This window comes from Pristiophorus japonicus, chromosome 20 (genome assembly GCF_044704955.1).
Source record: "Pristiophorus japonicus isolate sPriJap1 chromosome 20, sPriJap1.hap1, whole genome shotgun sequence".
Classification (NCBI taxonomy): domain Eukaryota; kingdom Metazoa; phylum Chordata; class Chondrichthyes; family Pristiophoridae; genus Pristiophorus; species Pristiophorus japonicus.
In genome coordinates, this window is record NC_091996.1 from 63480032 (window position 1) to 63502607 (window position 22576).

The 22576-nt window shown below is 51.8% G+C and overlaps 1 protein-coding gene across 3 annotated transcripts in view; it reads left to right on the forward strand.

Moving 5' to 3' along the window:
- The first annotated feature begins 279 nt into the window (after positions 1-279).
- The window catches only part of LOC139232948 (B box and SPRY domain-containing protein-like), a 42912-nt gene continuing 20615 nt past the window's right edge, over positions 280-22576 (forward strand). For 2 of the 3 annotated variants that reach the window (XM_070863440.1, XM_070863442.1), the window contains exon 1: positions 463-781. In XM_070863440.1, the coding sequence (XP_070719541.1) occupies positions 491-781 (291 nt within the window). In that variant the 5' untranslated portion in view covers positions 463-490. Of the gene's footprint in view, positions 335-462; positions 782-22576 lie in introns of those variants that run through there. The other variant, XM_070863443.1, reaches the window with a different exon arrangement.

The following is a 22576-nucleotide window of genomic DNA, read 5'->3' on the forward strand; positions in this document are numbered from 1 at the left end:
GGCAGCATATGTTGAGAGAAAGCAGAGTTAACGTTTCGGGTCGATGACCCATCGTCAGATCTGGAGAGTGTTCGGAAAGAACCCATTCTCAAGAAGCACTGAAAGTCGGGTTATTGTATCAGGACAGATCGGTGCTTTATTTGGACATGGCATGCTGACGTTTGACGAGCAGAAGTCTCTCCGCCCTGCTCAGGGTAAGGTTGGCAAACATTGCTCCTTACAGAGTACTTTTAAGTTATCCCACTATTTGTGTCCCCCTCTGAGTCTTGGAGTTTGCAAATATGAATTCTAGACGCTGCTTGTTAATATTTATGAAGATATGAAGTTATTGAGGGTAAGTATGACCAGTGCCCGCGGCTGCTGCCTCTCCTCCTCCTGTATTTCCTGCACTGCAGCTTCCAGCTCCTCTCCCTTCCCCGGTGACCTTTGTATCGTTCTGTATTTCCGCGTTCACCTGTAACCGGCCGCTCCTCTCTCTCGCTCTGTGGCCATGTCCCAGCCGGAGAGCGGGGATCCTGAGCCGGGACCCCCAGCCTGCCCGAGGTACTCGGGTTGCGGGGAGGGGCAGCAGGAGGACGAGGCGACCCGGCCACCTTGCACCTGTCAGCGGGCAGGCTGCGAGTCCCAGCCGCCCGATTGCGGCGGCTGCCCCATTCACCGAGGCCGGGCGGACTGGTTCTGCTTCACCGAGGGCAAGGCGGTGTGCGGCCGCTGCGCCATCCCGGGACCCTGCAGCGAGCACCAGGGCACCGACATCGGGCAGGCGGCGGAGCGCATGAGGGTGAGTGAGATCCTGGAGAGGGGACGTCAGGGGCAGTGTGTACAGGGACAGTGTGTACAGGGACAGTGTGTACAGGGGCAGTGTGTACAGGGACAGTGTGTACAGGGGCAATGGGTACAGGGGCAATGGGCACAGGGGCATTTGGCGCAGGGACAATGGGTACAGGGGGAATGGGTAGAGGGGCATTGGGTACAGTGGCATCGGGGCAATGGGTACAAGGGCATTGGGTAGAGGGGCATTGGGTACGGGGTCTCAGGTGCAGTGGCAATGGGTAGGGGCATCAGGTGCAGTGGCATTGGGTATGGGGCATTGGGTACAGGTGCAATGGGTAGAAGAGCATTGGGTACAGGGGCATCAGGGGAAATGGGTACAGGGGCATCAGGGATAATGGGTACAGGGGCATCTGGGGCAATGGGTACAGGGGCATCAGGGGCAATGGGTACAGGGGCATCAGGGGCAATGAGTACAGGGGCATCCAGCAATGAGTACAGGGGCATCCAGCAATGGGTACAGGGGCATTGTGTACAGGGGCATCAGATATAAAGGCATCAAGGGTAACAGGTACAGGGGCAACAGGTGCAGGGCATCAGGTAGGGGCGTCAGGTTCAGGGGGCATCAGGTTCAGAGGGCATCAGATACAGGGGGATCAGGTACAGGGACATCAGGTATAAGAGCATCAGGGGCAATGGGTATCGGGGGCATCAGGTACAGGGGCATCAGATACAGGAGGCATCAGGTACAGGGGCATCAGGTACAGGGGCATCAGATACAGAGGCATCAGGTACAGAGGCATCAGGTACAGGGACATCAGGTACAGGGAGCGTCAGGTACAGGGGGCATCAGGTACAGGGGCATCAGGTACAGGGGCATCAGGTACAGGGGGCATCAGTTACAGGGGGATCAGGTACACGGGGCATCGGGTACAGGAGCATCGGGTACAGGGGCATCGGGTACAGGGGGCATCAGGTACAGGGGGCATCGGGTACAGGGGGCATCAGGTACAGGGGGCATCAGGTACAGGGATATCGGGTACAGGGGCATCAGGTAAAGAGGGCATCAGGTACAGGGGCATCGGGTACAAGAGCATCGGGTACAGGGGGCATCAGGTACAGGGGCATCAGGTACAGAGGCATCAGGTACAGGGAGCATCAGGTACAGGGGCATCAGGTACAGGGGCATCAGGTACAGCGGGCATTGGGTACAGTGGGCATCAGGTACAGGGGCATTGGGTACAGGAGCATTGGGTACAGGGGGCATCAGGTACAGGGGCATCAGGTACAGGAGTATCAGGTACAGGGGCATCGGGTACAGGGGCATCGGGTACAGGGGCATCGGATACAGGGGCATCAGATACAGGGGGATCAGATATGAGGGGCATCAGGTACAGGGGGAATCAGGTACAGGGGGCATCAGGTACAGGGGCATCAGGTACAGTTGCATCAGGTACAGTTGCATCAGGTACAGTTGCATCAGGTACAGGGGGCATTAGGTACAGGGGGCATCGGGTACAGTGGGCATCAGGTACAGGGGCATCAGGTACAGGGGGATCAGGTACAGGGGCATCGAGTACAGGGGGATCAGATATGAGGGGCATCAGTTACAGAGGGAATCAGATACAGGGGCATCAGGTACAGGGGCATCAGGTACAGGGGCAATCAGGTACAGGGGCATCAGGCAAAGGGCATCAGGCACAGGGAGCATCAAGTACAGGGGCATCAGATACAGGGGGATCAGATATGAGGGGCATCAGGTACAGGGGCATCACCCAGGTACAGGGAGCATCAGGTACAGGGAGCATCGGGTACAGGGGGCATCGGGTACAGTGGGCATCAGGTACAGGGGGATCAGGTACAGGGGCATCAGGTACAGGGGGATCAGGTACAGGGGCATCGAGTACAGGGGGATCAGATATGAGGGGCATCAGTTACAGAGGGAATCAGATACAGGGGCATCAGGTACAGGGGCATCAGGTACAGGGACAATCAGGTACAGGGGCATCAGGCACAGGGGCATCAGGCACAGGGAGCATCAAGTACAGAGGCATCAGATACAGGGGGATCAGATATGAGGGGCATCAGGTACAGGGGCATCAGGTACAGGGAGCATCAGGTACAGGGAGCATCGGGTACAGGGGGCATCGGGTACAGTGGGCATCAGGTACAGGGGGATCAGGTACAGGGGCATCAGGTACAGGGGGATCAGGTACAGGGGCATCGAGTACAGGGGGATCAGATATGAGGGGCATCAGTTACAGAGGGAATCAGATACAGGGGCTTCAGGTACAGGGGCATCAGGTACAGGGGCAATCAGGTACAGGGGCATCAGGCACAGGGAGCATCAAGTACAGGGGCATCAGGTACAGGGGGCATCAGGTACAGGGGGCATCAGGTACAGGGGCATCAGGTACAGGGGCATCAGGTACAGGGAGCATCAGGTACAGGGGGATCGGGTACAGGGGGCATCAGATACAGGGGGATCGGGTACAGGGGCATCGGGTACAGGGGCATCGGGTACAGGAAAATCGGGTACAGGGGCATCAGGTACAGGGAGCATCAGGTACAGGGGGCATCAGTTACAGGGGGATCAGGTACACGGGGATTCGGGTACAGGAGCATCGGGTACAGGGGCATCGGGTACAGGGGGCATCAGGTACAGGGGGCATCGGTTACAGGGGGCATCAGGTACAGGGATATCGGGTACAGGGGCATCAGGTAAAGAGGGCATCAGGTATAGGGGCATCGGGTACAAGAGCATCGGGTACAGGGGGCATCAGGTACAGGGGCATCAGGTACAGATGGCATCAGATACAGGGGCATCAGGTACAGGGGGCATCAGTTACAGGGGGCATCAGGTACAGAGCACATCAGGTACAGAGAGCATTAAGTACAGGGGGCATCAGGTACAGGGGCATCGGGTACAGCGGGCATCGGGTACAGGGGCATCGGGTACAGGGCATCGGGAACTGGGGCATCAGGTACAGGGGCATCGGATACAGGGGCATCAGGTACAGGGGCATCGGATACAGCGGGCATCAGGTACAGGGGAATCAGATACAGGGGCATCGGGTACAGGGGCATCGGGTACAGGGGCATCAGGTACAGTTGCATCAGGTACAGGGGCATCGGGGACAGGGGCATCGGGTACAGGGGCATCGGGTACAGGAAAATCGGGTACAGTGGGCATCAGGTACAGGGGGCATCGGGTACAGGGGCATCAGGTACAGAGGCATCAGGTACAGTTGCATCAGGTACAGGGGCATCGGGTACAGGGGCATCGGGTACAGGAAAATCGGGTACAGGGGCATCGGGTACAGGGGGCATCAGGTACAGGGGCATCAGGTACAGGTGGCATCAGATACAGGGGCATCGGGTACAGGGACATCGGGTACAGGGACATCGGGTACAGGGCATCAGGTACAGGGGCATCAGGTACAGGGGCATCGGGTACAGTGGACATCGGGTACAGCGGGCATCAGGTACAGGGGCATTGGGTACAGGAGCATCGGGTACAGGGGGCATCAGGTACAGGGGCATCAGGTACAGGAGTATCAGGTACAGGGGCATCGGGTACAGGGGCATCGGATACAGGAGCATCGGATACAGGGGCATCAGATACAGGGGGATCAGATATGAGGGGCATCAGTTACAGGGGGAATCAGGTACAGGGGGCATCAGATACAGGGGGCATCAGGTACAGGGGGCATCAGGTACAGGGGCATCAGGTACAGTTGCATCAGGTACAGGGGGCATTAGGTACAGGGGGCATCAGGTACAGTGGGCATCAGGTACAGGGGGATCAGGTACAGGGGCATCAGGTACAGGGGGATCAGGTACAGGGGCATCGAGTACAGGGGGATCAGATATGAGGGACATCAGTTACAGAGGGAATCAGGTACAGGGGCATCAGGTACAGGGGGAATCAGGTACAGGGGCATCAGGTACAGGGGCAATCAGGTACAGGGGCATCAGGCACAGGGGCATCAGGCACAGGGAGCATCAAATACAGGGGCATCAGATACAGGGGGATCAGATATGAGGGGCATCAGGTACAGGGGCATCAGGTACAGGGGGCATCAGGTACAGGAGCATCAGGTACGGGGCATCAGGTACAGGGGCATCAGGTACAGAGGGCATCAGGTACAGGGGCATCAGGTACAGGGGGCATCAGGTACAGGAGCATCAGGTACGGGGCATCAGGTACAGGGGCATCAGGTACAGAGGGCATCAGGTATAGGGGCATCAGGTACAGGGAGCATCAGGTACAGGGGCATCAGGTACAGGGGGCATCAGGTACAGGAGCATCAGATACGGGGCATCAGATACGGGGCATCAGGTACAGGGGCATCAGGTACAGAGGGCATCAGGTACAGGGAGCATCAGGTACAGGGGGCATCAGATACAGGGGGATCGGGTACAGGGGGCATCAGATACAGGGGGATCGGGTACAGGGGCATCGGGTACAGGGGCATCGGGTACAGGAAAATCGGGTACATGGGCATCAGGTACAGGGAGCATCAGGTACAGGGGGCATCAGTTACAGGGGGATCAGGTACATGGGGCATCGGGTACAGAAGCATCGGGTACAGGGGCATCGGGTACAGCGGGCATCAGGTACAGGAGGCATCAGGTACAGGGACATCGGGTACAGGGGCATCAGGTAAAGAGGGCATCAGGTACAGGGGCATCGGGTACAAGAGCATCGGGTACAGGGGGCATCAGGTACAGGGGCATCAGGTACAGGTGGCATCAGATACAGGGGCATCAGGTACAGGGGGCATCAGTTACAGGGGGCATCAGGTACAGAGCGCATCAGGTACAGAGGGCATTTAGTACAGGGGGCATCAGGTACGGGGCATCGGGTACAGCGGGCATCGGGTACAGGGGCATCGGGTACAGGGCATCGGGAACAGGGGCATCAGGTACAGGGCATCAGGTACAGGGGCATCAGGTACAGGTGCATCGGATACAGCGGGCATCAGGTACAGGGGAATCAGATACAGGGGCATCAGGTACAGGGGCATCGGGTACAGGGGCATCAGGTACAGGGGCATCAGGTACAGTTGCATCAGGTACAGGGGCATCGGGTACAGGGGCATCGGGTACAGGAAAATCAGGTACAGTGGGCATCAGGTACAGGGGGCATCAGGTACAGGGGAATCAGGTACAGGGGCATCAGGTACAGGGGGCATCGGGTACAGGGGCATCAGGTACAGAGGCATCAGGTACAGTTGCATCAGGTACAGTTGCATCAGGTACAGGGGCATCAGGTACAGGGGCATCGGGTACAGGAAAATCGGGTACAGGGGCATCGGGTACAGGGGGCATCAGGTACAGGGGGCATCAGGTACAGGGGCATCAGGTACAGGTGGCATCAGATACAGGGGCATCGGGTACAGGGACATCGGGTACAGGGACATTAGGTACAGGGCATCAGGTACAGGGGGCATCAGGTACAGGGGCATCAGGTACAGGGGGCATCAGGTACGGGCATCAGGTACAGGGGCATCAGGTACAGTGGGCATCAGGTAGAGGGCATTAGGTACAGGGGCATCGGGTACAGGGGCACCGGGTACAGTGGGCATCAGGCACAGGGCATCAGGTACAGGGGGCATCGGGTACAGGGGCATCGGGTACAGTGGGCATCAGGTACAGGGCATAAGGTACAGGGGCATCAGGTACAGGGGCATCAGGTACAGGGGGCATCAGGTACAGGGGCATCGGATACAGTGGGCAGCAGGTACAGGGCATCAGGTACAGGGGCATCGGGTACAGTGGGCATCAGGTACAGGGGCATCAGATACAGGGACATCAGATACAGGGACATCAGATACAGGGACATCAGGTACAGGGGCATCAGATACAGAGGCATCAGGTACAGGGGGCATCGGGTACATGGGCATCAGGTACAGGGAGCATCAGGTACAGGGGGCATCAGTTACAGGGGGATCAGGTACACGGGGCATCGGGTACAGAAGCATCGGGTACAGGGGCATCGGGTACAGCGGGCATCAGGTACAGGAGGCATCAGGTACAGGGACATCGGGTACATGGGCATCAGGTAAAGAGGGCATCAGGTACAGGGGCATCGGGTACAAGAGCATCGGGTACAGGGGGCATCAGGTACAGGGGCATCAGGTACAGGTGGCATCAGATACAGGGGCATCAGGTACAGGGGGCATCAGTTACAGGGGGCATCAGGTACAGAGCGCATCAGGTACAGAGGGCATTTAGTACAGGGGGCATCAGGTACGGGGCATCGGGTACAGCGGGCATCGGGTACAGGGGCATCGGGTACAGGGCATCGGGAACAGGGGCATCAGGTACAGGGCATCAGGTACAGGGGCATCAGGTACAGGTGCATCGGATACAGCGGGCATCAGGTACAGGGGAATCAGATACAGGGGCATCAGGTACAGGGGCATCGGGTACAGGGGCATCAGGTACAGGGGCATCAGGTACAGTTGCATCAGGTACAGGGGCATCGGGTACAGGAAAATCAGGTACAGTGGGCATCAGGTACAGGGGGCATCAGGTACAGGGGAATCAGATACAGGGGCATCAGGTACAGGGGGCATCGGGTACAGGGGCATCAGGTACAGAGGCATCAGGTACAGTTGCATCAGGTACAGTTGCATCAGGTACAGGGGCATCAGGTACAGGGGCATCAGGTACAGGGGCATCGGGTACAGGAAAATCGGGTACAGGGGCATCGGGTACAGGGGGCATCAGGTACAGGGGGCATCAGGTACAGGGGCATCAGGTACAGGTGGCATCAGATACAGGGGCATCGGGTACAGGGACATCGGGTACAGGGACATTAGGTACAGGGCATCAGGTACAGGGGGCATCAGGTACAGGGGCATCAGGTACAGGAGGCATCAGGTACGGGCATCAGGTACAGGGGCATCAGGTACAGTGGGCATCAGGTAGAGGGCATTAGGTACAGGGGCATCGGGTACAGGGGCATCAGGTACAGTGGGCATCAGATAGAGGGCATTAGGTACAGGGGCATCGGGTACAGGGGCACCGGGTACAGTGGGCATCAGGCACAGGGCATCAGGTACAGGGGGCATCGGGTACAGGGGCATCGGGTACAGTGGGCATCAGGTACAGGGCATAAGGTACAGGGGGCATCAGGTACAGGGGCATCAGGTACAGGGGGCATCAGGTACAGGGGCATCGGATACAGTGGGCAGCAGGTACAGGGCATCAGGTACAGGGGCATCGGGTACAGTGGGCATCAGGTACAGGGGCATCAGATACAGGGACATCAGATACAGGGACATCAGGTACAGGGGCATCAGATACAGAGGCATCAGGTACAGGGGGCATCGGGTACATGGGCATCAGGTACAGGGGCATCAGGTACAGAGGCATCAGGTACAGTTGCATCAGGTACAGTTGCATCAGGTACAGGGGCATCAGGTACAGGGGCATCGGGTACAGGAAAATCGGGTACAGGGGCATCGGGTACGGGGGCATCAGGTACAGGGGGCATCAGGTACAGGGGCATCAGGTACAGGTGGCATCAGATACAGGGGCATCGGGTACAGGGACATCGGGTACAGGGACATTAGGTACAGGGCATCAGGTACAGGGGGCATCAGGTACAGGGGCATCAGGTACAGGGGGCATCAGGTACGGGCATCAGGTACAGGGCATAAGGTACAGGGGGCATCAGGTACAGGGGCATCAGGTACAGGGGGCATCAGGTACAGGGGCATCGGATACAGTGGGCAGCAGGTACAGGGCATCAGGTACAGGGGCATCGGGTACAGTGGGCATCAGGTACAGGGGCATCAGATACAGGGACATCAGATACAGGGACATCAGATACAGGGACATCAGGTACAGGGGCATCAGATACAGAGGCATCAGGTACAGGGGGCATCGGGTACATGGGCATCAGGTACAGGGAGCATCAGGTACAGGGGGCATCAGTTACAGGGGGATCAGGTACACGGGGCATCGGGTACAGAAGCATCGGGTACAGGGGCATCGGGTACAGCGGGCATCAGGTACAGGAGGCATCAGGTACAGGGACATCGGGTACAGGGGCATCAGGTAAAGAGGGCATCAGGTACAGGGGCATCGGGTACAAGAGCATCGGGTACAGGGGGCATCAGGTACAGGGGCATCAGGTACAGGTGGCATCAGATACAGGGGCATCAGGTACAGGGGGCATCAGTTACAGGGGGCATCAGGTACAGAGCGCATCAGGTACAGAGGGCATTTAGTACAGGGGGCATCAGGTACGGGGCATCGGGTACAGCGGGCATCGGGTACAGGGGCATCGGGTACAGGGCATCGGGAACAGGGGCATCAGGTACAGGGCATCAGGTACAGGGGCATCAGGTACAGGTGCATCGGATACAGCGGGCATCAGGTACAGGGGAATCAGATACAGGGGCATCAGGTACAGGGGCATCGGGTACAGGGGCATCAGGTACAGGGGCATCAGGTACAGTTGCATCAGGTACAGGGGCATCGGGTACAGGGGCATCGGGTACAGGAAAATCAGGTACAGTGGGCATCAGGTACAGGGGGCATCAGGTACAGGGGAATCAGATACAGGGGCATCAGGTACAGGGGGCATCGGGTACAGGGGCATCAGGTACAGAGGCATCAGGTACAGTTGCATCAGGTACAGTTGCATCAGGTACAGGGGCATCAGGTACAGGGGCATCGGGTACAGGAAAATCGGGTACAGGGGCATCGGGTACAGGGGGCATCAGGTACAGGGGGCATCAGGTACAGGGGCATCAGGTACAGGTGGCATCAGATACAGGGGCATCGGGTACAGGGACATCGGGTACAGGGACATTAGGTACAGGGCATCAGGTACAGGGGGCATCAGGTACAGGGGCATCAGGTACAGGGGGCATCAGGTACGGGCATCAGGTACAGGGGCATCAGGTACAGTGGGCATCAGGTAGAGGGCATTAGGTACAGGGGCATCGGGTACAGGGGCACCGGGTACAGTGGGCATCAGGCACAGGGCATCAGGTACAGGGGGCATCGGGTACAGGGGCATTGGGTACAGTGGGCATCAGGTACAGGGCATAAGGTACAGGGGGCATCAGGTACAGGGGCATCAGGTACAGGGGGCATCAGGTACAGGGGCATCGGATACAGTGGGCAGCAGGTACAGGGCATCAGGTACAGGGGCATCGGGTACAGTGGGCATCAGGTACAGGGGCATCAGATACAGGGACATCAGATACAGGGACATCAGATACAGGGACATCAGGTACAGGGGCATCAGATACAGAGGCATCAGGTACAGGGGGCATCAGGTACAGGGGCATCAGGTACAGGGGCATCAGATACAGAGGCATCAGGTATAGGGGGAACCAGGTACAGGCGGCATCAGGTACAATGGCATCAGGTACAGGGGCATCAGATACAGGGGCATCAGGTACAGCGGGCATCAGATACAGGGGCATCAGATACAGAGGCATCAGATACAGGGGGCATCAGGTACAGGGGCATCAAGTACAGGGCTGACCAGGGTGGGGGGGAGTATCAGGGTAAGTGAGGATGGGGGCCCATCAGGGTAATGGTACCCATTGCATTGGGCAGACGGCTCAAGGTAAAGGGAGCCCGTGGCAGGTTGTGGATTGGGCTCAACCTATCTTGGGAACAACTTGGCGGCATCAGTGCTGGGCTGAGACCGTTCTCTGGTGTGATATGAAAATGCATTGGATGTATTGGGTCCTCAGTATGAAATGGGGAGTTTTGCATCAGTCGGGGCTGTTTTGGGATTTGGTCGCTATGGAGCCTGACTCCGGGCGTGGGGACCGGATCAGGCTGCAGGCACACCCCTCACCAGCACTGGGATTGGTTGGGAGTCAGTTCAGCGCCCGACCTGTGGAGAGCTGTCAGCAGTGAGACTTCTGGCCAGCCAGAGTGAGACATACAATTTGCTGCACAGAAGCAGGCTATTTGGCCCAACAGGTCTATGCCTCCCCCCACTCTATTTCATATCTGCATATTTCTCCCTCATGTACTTATCTAGCTTCCTCTTAAATGCATCTATGCTAATCGCCTCAACTACTCCCTGTAGTAGAGAGGTCCACATTCTCTGGGTAAAGAAGTTTCTCCTGAATTACTTGGATTTATTGGTGAATATCAGATTTATGACCTTGTTTTGATCCATCCCACAAATGGAAACATCTTCTCTACCAAAACCTTTCATAATCTTAAAAACCTCGATTATGTCACACCTCACCCTTCTCTTTTCTAGAGAAAAAAGACCCATTATAATGATAACATCTCAGTTCTGGGATCATCCTTGCACCTTCTCTGCTTCTGGAGACTGACAGGAATCTCAATCAACGTGTGGAAATTTGATCATTTTGGTTCCCTCCTAATTTTTTTCTGCTTTCCTTCCCCTTTTGCTGGGATACAGTGGGTTCCTTGTTGGGATAGTCAGTCTCTTACAGGGTTACAGTCGGCTGTTTGCTGGGATACAGTCCATTTCTTGCTGGGATACATAAGAACATAAGAAATAGGAGCAGGAGTAGGCCAATAGCCCCTCGAGCCTGCTCCACCATTTAATACGATCATGGCTGATCCGATCATGGACTCAGGTCCACTTCCCTGCCTGCTCCCCATAACCCCTTATTCCCTTATCGGTTAAGAAACTGTTTATCTCTGTCTTCAATTTATTCAATGTCCCAGCTTCTGAGGCAGCGAATTCCACAGATTTACAACCCTCTGAGAAGAAATTCATCCTCATCTCAGTTTTAAATGGGCGGTCCCTTATTCTAAGATAATATTCTAAGATTATGCCCCCTAGTTCTAGTCTCCCCTATCAGTGGAAACTACGGCCCAGACATCCCGTGCCCATACGAAGTTTCTATGAACCCGGGAAGGCATCGGAAAAGCCGGTTTTCAGCGCGCAATGCGCAAGCTGGAGCTTAACTGTTCTCATGCTTATTGGGAGCGAGGTCATTTGCATGGGCAAGATTGCGGGATTTATGCTTATCTTGTCTGGCAAATGTCCTCCAAACTCTTGTGCCTGAGGCACATCGCCTACTTTTACAGGCGTTAAGAGTTTTAAAACACACTTAAAACATAAAAAATAAAATTAAAAAAACACATATTATTTTTTAAAACCCTGCCCAATACATTAAATTTATTTTTAACCAGAATTAAAACTTTTTTTTAAAAATCGGCATTTTATTTTCTTTAAAAAACATTTATAACAACTTTAATTTCTATTAGTGTATTTATGTGAGGTGTTTTTTTAAATGTTTTATGTAGTGTTTGTGTGTTTTGGGGTGTTTCTCATTCATAATAATAGGAGTTTTGGACTTACGAATCTCCTATTACTATGAATGAGTAAATACTTACCTGTGATTGGGTGTCCAGGCCCAAGTGACTCCTGCGTATGTCCCAATGCGAACGGGCTGCGACGCGCTGTCACGAGAGGCCTGCGGACCGGGATCTCGAGTGGGCCTCGCAGCTTAAGGTGAGTGTGCATTTTCTGTCCATTCTTTAGTGCTTTGCCCGCGGGAAGACCTCGAGAGGAATGTCTGGGCCATCCTCTCTGCATCCACCTTGTCAAGCTCCCTCATAATCTTATACGTTTCGATAAGTTCACCTCTCATTCTTCTGAATTCCAATGAGTGGAGGCCCAACCTACTCAACCTTTCCTCATAAGTCAACCCCCTCATCTCCGGAATCAACCTTGTAAATCTTGTCTTTACTGCCTCCAAAGCAAATATATCCTTTCTTAAATATGGAAACCAAAACTGCACGCATATTGTAGCCTCACCAATACCTTGTATAACTGTAGCAAGACTTCCCTGCTTTTATACTCCATCCCCTTTGCAATAAAGGCCAAGATTCCATTGGCCTTCCTGATCACTTGCTGTACCTGCATACTAACTTTTTGTGTTTCATGCACAAGTACAATCGGACCTTTGCTGGGATACAGTTGGGTCTTTGCTGGGATACAGTCGGGTCTGTGCTGGGATACAAACGGGCCTGTGCTGGGATACAGATGGGCCTGTGCTGGAATACAGATGGGCCTGTGCTGGGATACAAACGGGCCTGTGCTGGAATACAGATGGGCCTGTGCTGGGTTACAGTCAGACCTTTGCTGGGATACAGTTGGGTCTTTGCTGGGATACAGTTGAGTCTTTGCTGGGATACAGACGAGCCTGTGCTGGGATACAGACGGGCCTGTGCTGGGATACAGACTCGCCTGTGCTGGGATACAGTCGGGCCTGTGCTGGGATACAGACTGGCCTGTGCTGGGATACAGACTGGCCTGTGCTGGGATACAGACAGGCCTGTGCTGGGATACAGACGGGCCTGTGCTGGGATACAGACGGGCCTGTGCTGGGATACAGATGGGCCTGTGCTGGGATACAGACGGGCCTGTGCTGGGATACAGACGGGCCTGTGCTGGGATACAGACGGGCCTGTGCTGGGATACAGACGGGCCTGTGCTGGGATACAGACTGGCCTGTGCTGGGATACAGACGGGCCTGTGCTGGGATACAGACGGGCCTGTGCTGGGATACAGATGGGCCTGTGCTGGTGTGAGCTTGGACAGTGAGGGTTGTGGTTTGTTGCATTATGGAGGAATTGCAGCTGTGCCTGATCTGATACACACACAGGAACACTTCACTGCAGGTCACCAGATAACAATGATCAACGAGAACTCTGCCCGATTTCTGCTTCTCTTTTGCAGGGGCACTGAGCTGCCCAGCTTAGGGAGGGGAAAAATATCCTAGTGTGGCCTTGTCGGCACAGAATGGGGACTGGCCCCCAAAGCATCGTGGCCGGAATATCTCAGGCACTCACTGGATAAAGTCACTGAGCCATCAGTGCAGCTGTCTCCTCACTTCTAAAGCTGATGCTTCCAAATAGATGGCACTTGATCAGGTACATGAGCAGTGAGAGGAACACAAGATCATCAAGTGGGGCCCCACAGGTTATCGGGCAGGATCCAATACAGTCAGATTGGATCAGAATTGTATGTTACAACATGGGCTCCTTACCGGTTTGGGGGGAGGGGGGCACATACGCATTGCCGATCAATATGAGTGATTGGTATTCCGACAATGTAGGACTTGGCAGAGCTTCACATGGGCAAGCACTGGTCGCTCGTTGCAGTGCTCAAACACATTGCTGTCAATGTCTCAGAGACAGTTTATGTCCCATTAGCATGATCAGCTTCCCCATCTCCACAAGCAGGGGAGGGCACTGTGCGTATGTGCCCCCCTCCCCACAAACCGGTAAGGAGCCCATGTTGTAACATACAATTCTGATCCAATCTGACTGTATTGGATCCTGCCCGATAACCTGTGGGGCCTCACTTGATGATCTTGTGTTCCTCTCACTGCTCATGTACCTGATCAAGTGCCATCTTCTCCTCCCGTCAGTCTGGCCTCGGGTCTCTCTGCACGATGACGATATCGTGTGATACACAGGATGGAGGGAGTCAGTCTCGCTTTTCTAAACAATACATCCATCCAAATCATTCCAGTCGTGGTCTGAAGTGGCTTGGGGTTGTTGATGTTTGTATCAATGATGGATGGGCGGTTACTATATTCCTGAATAATATATTTTCTGCACTAAAGGAAGGAAGAAAGAAAGAAAGAAGGAAAGAAAGAAAGAACTTGCATTCATATAGAGGTGGTGGGCTTTCTCCTTGAACTACTAACAATTGTTTATGCCTGAGTGGCTTGTATGGCAACTTTAAGGGGCATTAAATGTCAACCAGCGAGGGGCAGTAGAGTTTTCCCAGTCCAAGCCAATATTTACCCCATCACTAAAGCAGGTTATCTGGTCATTTATCTCATTGCTGTTTGCAGGACCTAGCTGTGTGCAAATTGGTTGCTGTGTTTCATACATTACAATAGTGATTACAATGCAAAAGTATTTAATTGGCTGTGAAACGCTTTGGGAAGTCCTGAGGTCATGAAAGGTGCTGTATAAATTCTAATTCTTTCCTTTTTGCTTTACAACAATCTTTCAAGCTTTCAACATTTTTGTAAGCGTTTGAGGTGTTCAAAATTATCAGGGGTTTTGATAAGTAAATAGTGCTGTTTTTACTGGCAGGAAGGTTATTAACCAGAGGACACAGATTTAGGCTAATTGGCAAAAGAACCAGAGGGAAGACGAGAATCTTTTTTACTCAGCGAGTTATGATCTGGAATGCACTGCCTGAAAGGGTGGTGAAAATAGATTCAATAGTAACTTTCAAAATAGTAGCTTGGAAAATAAATTGCCGGGCTTTGGGGAAAGAACAAGAGAGTGGGACTAATTGGATCGCTCTTTCAAAGAGCCGCCACAAGTACAATGGGCCGAGTGGTCTCCTTTTGTGCTGTAAGATTCCATGAATCATGGTTATTATTCCTGGTGCCAAGCTACTAATAACCCAGTTTAATGAATTCACTTTCCTAACTTGCCATGGTGGGATTTGAACTCATGACCTCTGGGTTGTATAGTCCAGTACCATAACTACTGGGCTGCTGTAACCTAGCTCAGGTGTTAGTCACAAAGTCAGCAAATAACAATGCCATTATATTTTGTTCTCAGAAGGTGGGTGAACCGGGCCAGGGTAGATTTATTGCCCATCCCTAGCTGGCCTGAGAAGCAGGGTTAAAGACTTGAGATCAGTAGATTTTTGTCAGGTAAGAGTATCAAGGGCTATGTAGCAAAGGCGAGTCAATAGAGTTGAGGTGCAGATCACGAGCTAATTGAATGGTGGAGCAGGCTCGAGGGGCTGAATGGCTTACTCCTGTTCCTAATGTTCCTATAGTGGCATTAGGCCTTCTGTAGTGATTTAAAAAAAATAACTACTTCACAGAACGTTAACAATCAACCACATAGTCAGAGACTGGAGACAAATCTAGAGTGGACCGGGTAGTGATGGCAGGTTCCCTTCCCTTCCCTGAAGGGCATCAGCTCATTGATCAGGCAATACAAAGTCAAGTTACACAGGGCTACAGGAAACTCTTAAAGATTCTTATGGAACCTGGCTGTTTGAACATTGAGTTGATGATGATCTGAGACAGTAGGCCATCGACTCCTGAAGAGGTGATTCTTGCACCATGCTGAAGACATGCGGGACTCTGCAGTCGTGGCTCAGTGGGTCGCACTGTCACCCCTCACTCAGAGGTCATGGGTTCAAGCCCCACTTTAGAGACTTGAGCACAAAATCCAGGCTGACACGCCTAGTGCAGTTCTATCATTGCTTGGTGAATGAATGGGCAGAGCTGATCACCCATTGATTTCAATGGGATGTAAATCCGTTGGGGAAGGTCATAATTAGCCTGCAGCATTTTAATACTGTTTGGGGCATCTGTAAGAAAGCGATTGAGTGCAGGAGGAAGAGAGTGTAAGTGATCCTAATTGTGAGAATTAGAGTTTTACTAATTTACACTTTCCTATATTTACACCTAGCCCAGTGCAGTTGCAGTGCTTTTAGCTTGTTCTAATTTGCCTATCTGTGATCTCCTGCAGCTGTTGGAAATGGGTCATTCTTTTCTGAGAGCCAATCATGTGGGAAGAAAGATCCAATCAGTTTGGAGGGATAAATTTGACTCTGCTAAAATCGATTTAACTATGATTAAATGTGTCCGAGATATGCTATAGAGCAGGCGTTCTCAACCTTTCTGTTTCTGAGGGCCCCCCTCCCGTGTTATAAAAATTCCACCGACTCCCTGTAACACAACCCAAGTATTTTCTCTGTATAAAAATTCTTTCAGCATTGCTCCCACTCACCACATTACTGCTGCAGATGCTATCCCGGCACTGCAGAAAATACTGGTCCCCACGCCCATCCCACTCCCTCTTTCCCTCCATATGAGCCCCAACCACTTGACCCCCAGTCTCCCTCTTTCCCCCGATTCCCTTACCGACTGTTCCCGGCACATCATCCGGTCCCAGTTCTCTGCGCGATTGTCAGTCAAACAGCCTTTTTTCCACCCATCTCCAATATTTTCTACCTAATAAACAAAAGTGTGCAATGAAAATGAAAAAAGTAATTTTTTAAGGCCCGTATGATTTCTCTCCCAAATTGCACGCGGCAGTGTTCAGATTAATATTTTATTCCTGGCGACTTCAGGACAATCCCAGAAGGTTGAAATCCTAGCTGGAGGCCAACACTGGGCGTGAACAATCAGGTCTGCCTGTGATGCCCTCTTTGATCGAGCAAGACTGCTAACACTCAAGATATCGGCTCGCAGGTGAAGAATGAATGAGATTAGGCACCAAAGGGCCTTGTAACTATACTGGAATGGGAGTCACTGCTTCGAAGACAGCAGGAGAGAAAATGGGGGGAGGGGGGAATGAGACAGTGCGCAATATTTAAATGAGTTTGCAAACTGTTTCAGTTTTGCTGGTAATAAGTCTCAATCCTAATAGTTTCCTTATTTTGACATATTCCGGTCTTCCTCCATGATGACAGCAACTGTTCTTAGCTATTTTAAAAATGTTAAATTTGAAATGATTTAATTTTTTTGTTATGTTTTCTTTCTATCTCTTCTCTCTCCCTCTCTTAAACCATTCTCTTTTTCCTTCTCTTTCTGTACCTGATTTGACTCTAATTTACCCTTCTTCTCAGTCATTCCTGTTTCTCAATCCTTAAATCTCATTGGTTAAAGAGATAGACTGTTGGTCCCATCATTCACTGAGGTCCCAGATTCCTTCGTTATTAGCTCGCACTTCCAGCAAGTTACAGGGCAAAAATATTTTGAGTTGAAGGGTGCAGCAAAAAGTCTAACTGACGGGGCATGCCGCGAGATGCCCCACTCCAGCAAGATATGGGCTCATTATATACTGTGCGGCACAGCAAGACCAGACATTGAGCCCACACTGCAGTCTCCATGATATACAGAGTCTCACAGTGAGGCACTGAGGCAGTCATTGAGAATGTCTTGAACTGCTTGCGATGCCGGAATAGATTTACGGAATGTGTGTTTCAACAGTAGTTACAGTCACACACGGACAATGAACAGCTCAGAGGGAATCTGTAAACTCTGCACAGTGCTATTCAAAGCTTGTGAAGTGTAAAGTTATAGGGGATAAAGTTACCACATCTGTACTCAGGAGACGAAAGCTTCAATTTAAGACTAGCTCCCATGGTCACATTATTTGGTTCGATGGTGAGTAGGTTGGTTTGACTTTGGAATCGCTGACAGAGGTTGTGAGCTATGTGCTGACTTTTCAGATAGCAGGAGGAATGTGGGCCAGATCTCGTTGGTGAATTATATGCAAGTTTAAACTTTGTGACCAATGAGAAACATTATCACATTAACTTGTTGATGTATGTTAGTTCAGTGTGTTCCAGCACATCCATTCAGCTGAGAAGAGGAGACCACAGATTGATTTAGTCAAACATTCCCTGCAGTAAACAATTCCCCATTCCCTGCCCTTCCCCACCCACATCCAATGTGAATGAGACAACATTATTCCCAGTGCCGGGACCAATGCTTTCCTGATTATAATCAGGTTGTTTACGTACATTTTCTCTGTGGAATCATTTTCTTATCACACCCTTGGCTCAAAAGGTGCTCAGAAATCAATGGAAGTAAATTAATTTATTGCGTTATTTTATCTGGCAAAGTGCTTGTCAAACAATGAACCACCTTGAAGTGGAGCAAACCTATTGGGGTAGATCTTGACATTGTGCCACAGTGTAAAACGTTTGATAGCGAATCGGCAGCCTGTTTTGGTTGGAGGAATAAGGAGAGCCAATATAAACTAAAGGCTACAATTCTAAAGGGGTTGCAGGAACAGAGAGACCTAGGGGTATATGTGCACAAATCGTTGAAGGTGGCATGGCAGGTTGAAAAAGCGGTTAAAAAAGCTTACAGGATCCTGCGCTTCTTAATAGAGGTATAAGAGTGCAAAAGGAAGGAAGTTATGATGAACCTTTCTAAAACACTGGTTCGGCCTCAACTGGAGTAGTGTGTCCAATTCTGCGCACAGCACTTTAGGAAGGATGTGAAGGCCTTAGAGAAAAGATTTACAAGAATTGTTCCAGGAATGGGGGATTTCAGTTATGTGGATAGACTGGAGAAGCTGTGATTATTCTCCTTAGAGCAGAGAAGGTTGCGAAGAGATTTGATGGAGGTGTTCAAAATCATGAGGGATCTAGACAGAGCAGATAGAGAGAAACTGTTCATATTGGCATTAGGGTCGGGAACCAGAGGACACAGATTTAAGGTGATTGGCAGAAGAATCAAAGGCGACATGAGGAAAAAAAAAAATTTACGCACCAAATAGTTAGGATCTGGAATTCACTGTCTGAAAGGGTGGTGGAGGCAGATTCAATTGTGGCTTTCAAAAGGGAATTGGATAAGTAGCTGAAAGAAAAAAATTTGCAAAGCTACGGGTAAAGGGCAGGGGAGTGGGACAAGATGAAGTGCTCTTGCAGAGAGCTGGCATGGGCTCGAGGGGCCGAATGGCCTCCTTGTGTGTTGTAACCATTCTATTCTATTCTCTGTATGCTAAGGGGTTCATTTTGTGAGAAGCACTTTGTCAGATATGAGAAGGCACTGTGTAAATTCAAGTCTTTCCTTGCTTCCATTGTTTTCTTAGTACTTTTCGAGCCAAGGGTGTGATAAGAATCTGATCCCATAGACAAAGGGGGAGAAATTGGGTGTATTTGCATTTCCCGTTGGCACCCCCGGGGGTACTAATAGGGTGCAAATGACTTTGCAACCAGGCACGCCTTCGCGAACGGCTCCCGCTAAATTTGGCGGGAGTTTAGTGGCGGTGCTACGGCACAGCACCCCGATCTCCTGCGCCCGGAGATCGTGATATCATCGATGTGCACATCGCCTCTTAAGCGGCAGCTAAATTGGGTTTCGCCCCCCTGCCGGTGATAACAGCGATGGCTTCAGGGGACGCGTACCGGGCGGCTGGCCGCTACCGAGGCGGAATTTAAAGGGAGGTTGCCGGCTGCTGCTGGAAAAAATCTACCGTTTTCCTTTGCGCTCCGGTGGGGCTTTGGTGGCAGGGTCGGCGCCGCGATCGCTCAGCCCGGCATTCTGCTTGATCCGCGCGGCCACTCCCCCACTACCCGGTGGTCCAGGAAGTTGGGTTCCTATTATGGAGCTGGGCCCTTCCCTTTAATTCAGGGAAGAGCCACTCGTACGCGGCAGCACTGCTGAGCCGTGTGCCCTGCTCCCGGGCCCTGTGCCCCGCCCCTGCCCCAGGAAGGAAGTGCAGTGCTTAATTTAGCGCTCCACTTCCTTTCGGGGGCGGTAACCCCAATTTATCGCGAGGGGTGAGACTTCTGTGCCTGGAGCAAAGTCTCGCGCCTTGTGAGTGTTACTGCCCACAAATGGGCCGATACCCAATTTCTCAGCCAAAGTGTATTCAAGGCCTGATGATAATCAGGAACGCTGTTAGCTTCAGCACTGTGAATAAAGCTGTCTCATTCACAACAACTTGCATTTATATAGCGCCTTTAACATAGTAAAACATCCCGAGGTGCTTCACAGGAGTGTTGTCAAATAAAGTTTTGACGCCGAACCATGTAAGGAGATATTAGGACAGATGACTAAAAGTTTGGTTAAAGAGGTAGGTTTTAAAGAGCATCTTAAAGGAGGAGAGATGGAGGGGTTTAGGGAGAGAATTCAAGAGCTTAGGACCTGGGCAGCTGAAAGCACGGCCACCCATGGTGGGGCAATGAAAATCAGAGATACACAAGAGGAGTGCAGAGATCTCAGAGGATTGTGGGACTGGAGTAGATTACAGAGATGGGGAGGAGCGAGGCCATGAATTCATTTGAAAACAAGGATGATGCTTTTTTTAAATCGAGGCATTTCTTAACCAGGAGCCAATGTAGGTCAGCGAGCACAGGGGTGATGGGTGAATGGGATTTGGTGCGAGTTAGGGCATGGGCAGCAGGGTTTTAGATGACCTCAAGTTTACATAGGGTAGAATGTGGGAGGCCTGCCAGGAGTGCATGATTAGTCAAGTCTAGAGGTAACAAACGCATGGATGAGGGCTTCAGCAGCAGATGAGCTGAGGAAGGCAATGTTCTGGAGGTGGAAATAGGCAGTATTAGTGATGGCGCAGATGTGTGGTCGGAAGCTCATCTCGGGGCCAAATATGAAACCAAAGTTGCGAACAGTCTGGCTCAGCCTCAGACAGTTGCCAGGGAGAGGGATGGTAGTCGGTGGGTAGGGAACTGAGTTTGTGGTGGGGACTGAAGACAGTGGTTTTGGTCTTCCCAATATTTACCCAGCGAGTGGTTAGAATGTGGAACTCGCTAACACAAAGAGTAGTTGAGGCGAATAGCATAGATGCATTTAAGAGGAAGCTAGATATGAGGGAGAAAGGACTAGAAGGTTATGCTGATAGGGTGAGATGGAGTAGGGAGAAGGGAGGCTTGCATGGAGCATGAACAGCAGAATATAATCCTGGAGCAGCGAGAATAATGTCCAACTAGCCCCTCCTGACGATGTTGCTATGACCGCTGGATAAACTGGGCCACCCCGCCGTTAACCCTACTCTTCTGATGGAAAAATGTTGAGTCACATTCCCCCCCTCCCCAATTGACTGTTTTCAGAGTCAGCCAGGAAAAGTTGGTCCTCAACAAATTCCCCCGCTCTCTGCTCCGCTTGAAGTGTTTGTTCCGCATGCGACAATGTTGATGAAGATTTGTGCTGCAGTGGGGTGGGAGCTGCCATTCCCCCCATGCTGAGAGATTTTGCTGGGCCCCCCCTTACCCTCTGAGACTCCTTCCCTCCCTTCAGATACTCTGCGGGGCTCCTGCACAACCCTCTGCCCACACTCAAAGAATTTGCCAGCCCGGACCGTGCCAAAGGCTCCCGTTTAGAGATGCAGCCTGTCCGACCCGCTCCTCATGCCCCCATTCGGATAATCTGCCAAGAGAGCTTGCCTGCCCTGAAGGGAGAATGAGGTGGTTGACTTTGGTGGTTCTGTAATAGTCCTGAGCACCTCAGGTACGAATCTACATGATGCCGCGTGATTGATGTATAAAAAGAAGAAACTTGCATTTCTATAGCGCCTTTCATGGCCTCAGGATGTCCCAAAGTGCTTTACAGCTAATTAAGTACTTTGGAAATGTTTTCACTGTTGCAGTGTAGGAAACACCGCAGCCAATCTGCGCACAGTAAGGTCCCACAAACATCACAGTGATAACAAGCAGATAATCTGTTTTAGTGATGTTGGTCTCCTGCTCTTCTTCAAAATAGTGCTGTGGAATCTTTTACATCTACCTGACTTGGCAGACAGGGTCTCAGATTAACATCCCATCCGCAAGACGACGTCTCCGACAGTGCAACGCTCTCTCAGCACTGCACTGGAGTGTCAGCCTAGATTTTGTTCTCAAATCCCTGCAGTGGGACTTGAACCCACAACTTTCTGACGCAGAGGCGAGAGTGCTGCCCACTGAGCCATAGCTGATACCATGTCATTATAGTTATATAAATGGTTAATATAGTTATATAAAACAGAATTAAAATTGGTCAGTTTAAACCCGTGTTAATGGGGGCAAGTATCACTTTGCAGATACTGTTAAACAAACCCCTGCACATTTTGTGATCCCACAAGTTACAAATATCTTTGCTGTAATAAGACATACTTCCTCTCCTTGCATTGCTAATGCACCATAGTTTGAAGTCCCTTTCAGTACAATGTCATCATCATCATCATCATAGGCAGTCCCTCGAATCGAGGATGACTTGCTTCCACGTCAAAAAGTTCACAGGTGTTTCAATGAAGGACCTAAAATTCCAGGTCCCGAACTAAATCTTGAAGGGTGGAAGATGCCTGTGCGTAGATTTTTTTTAAC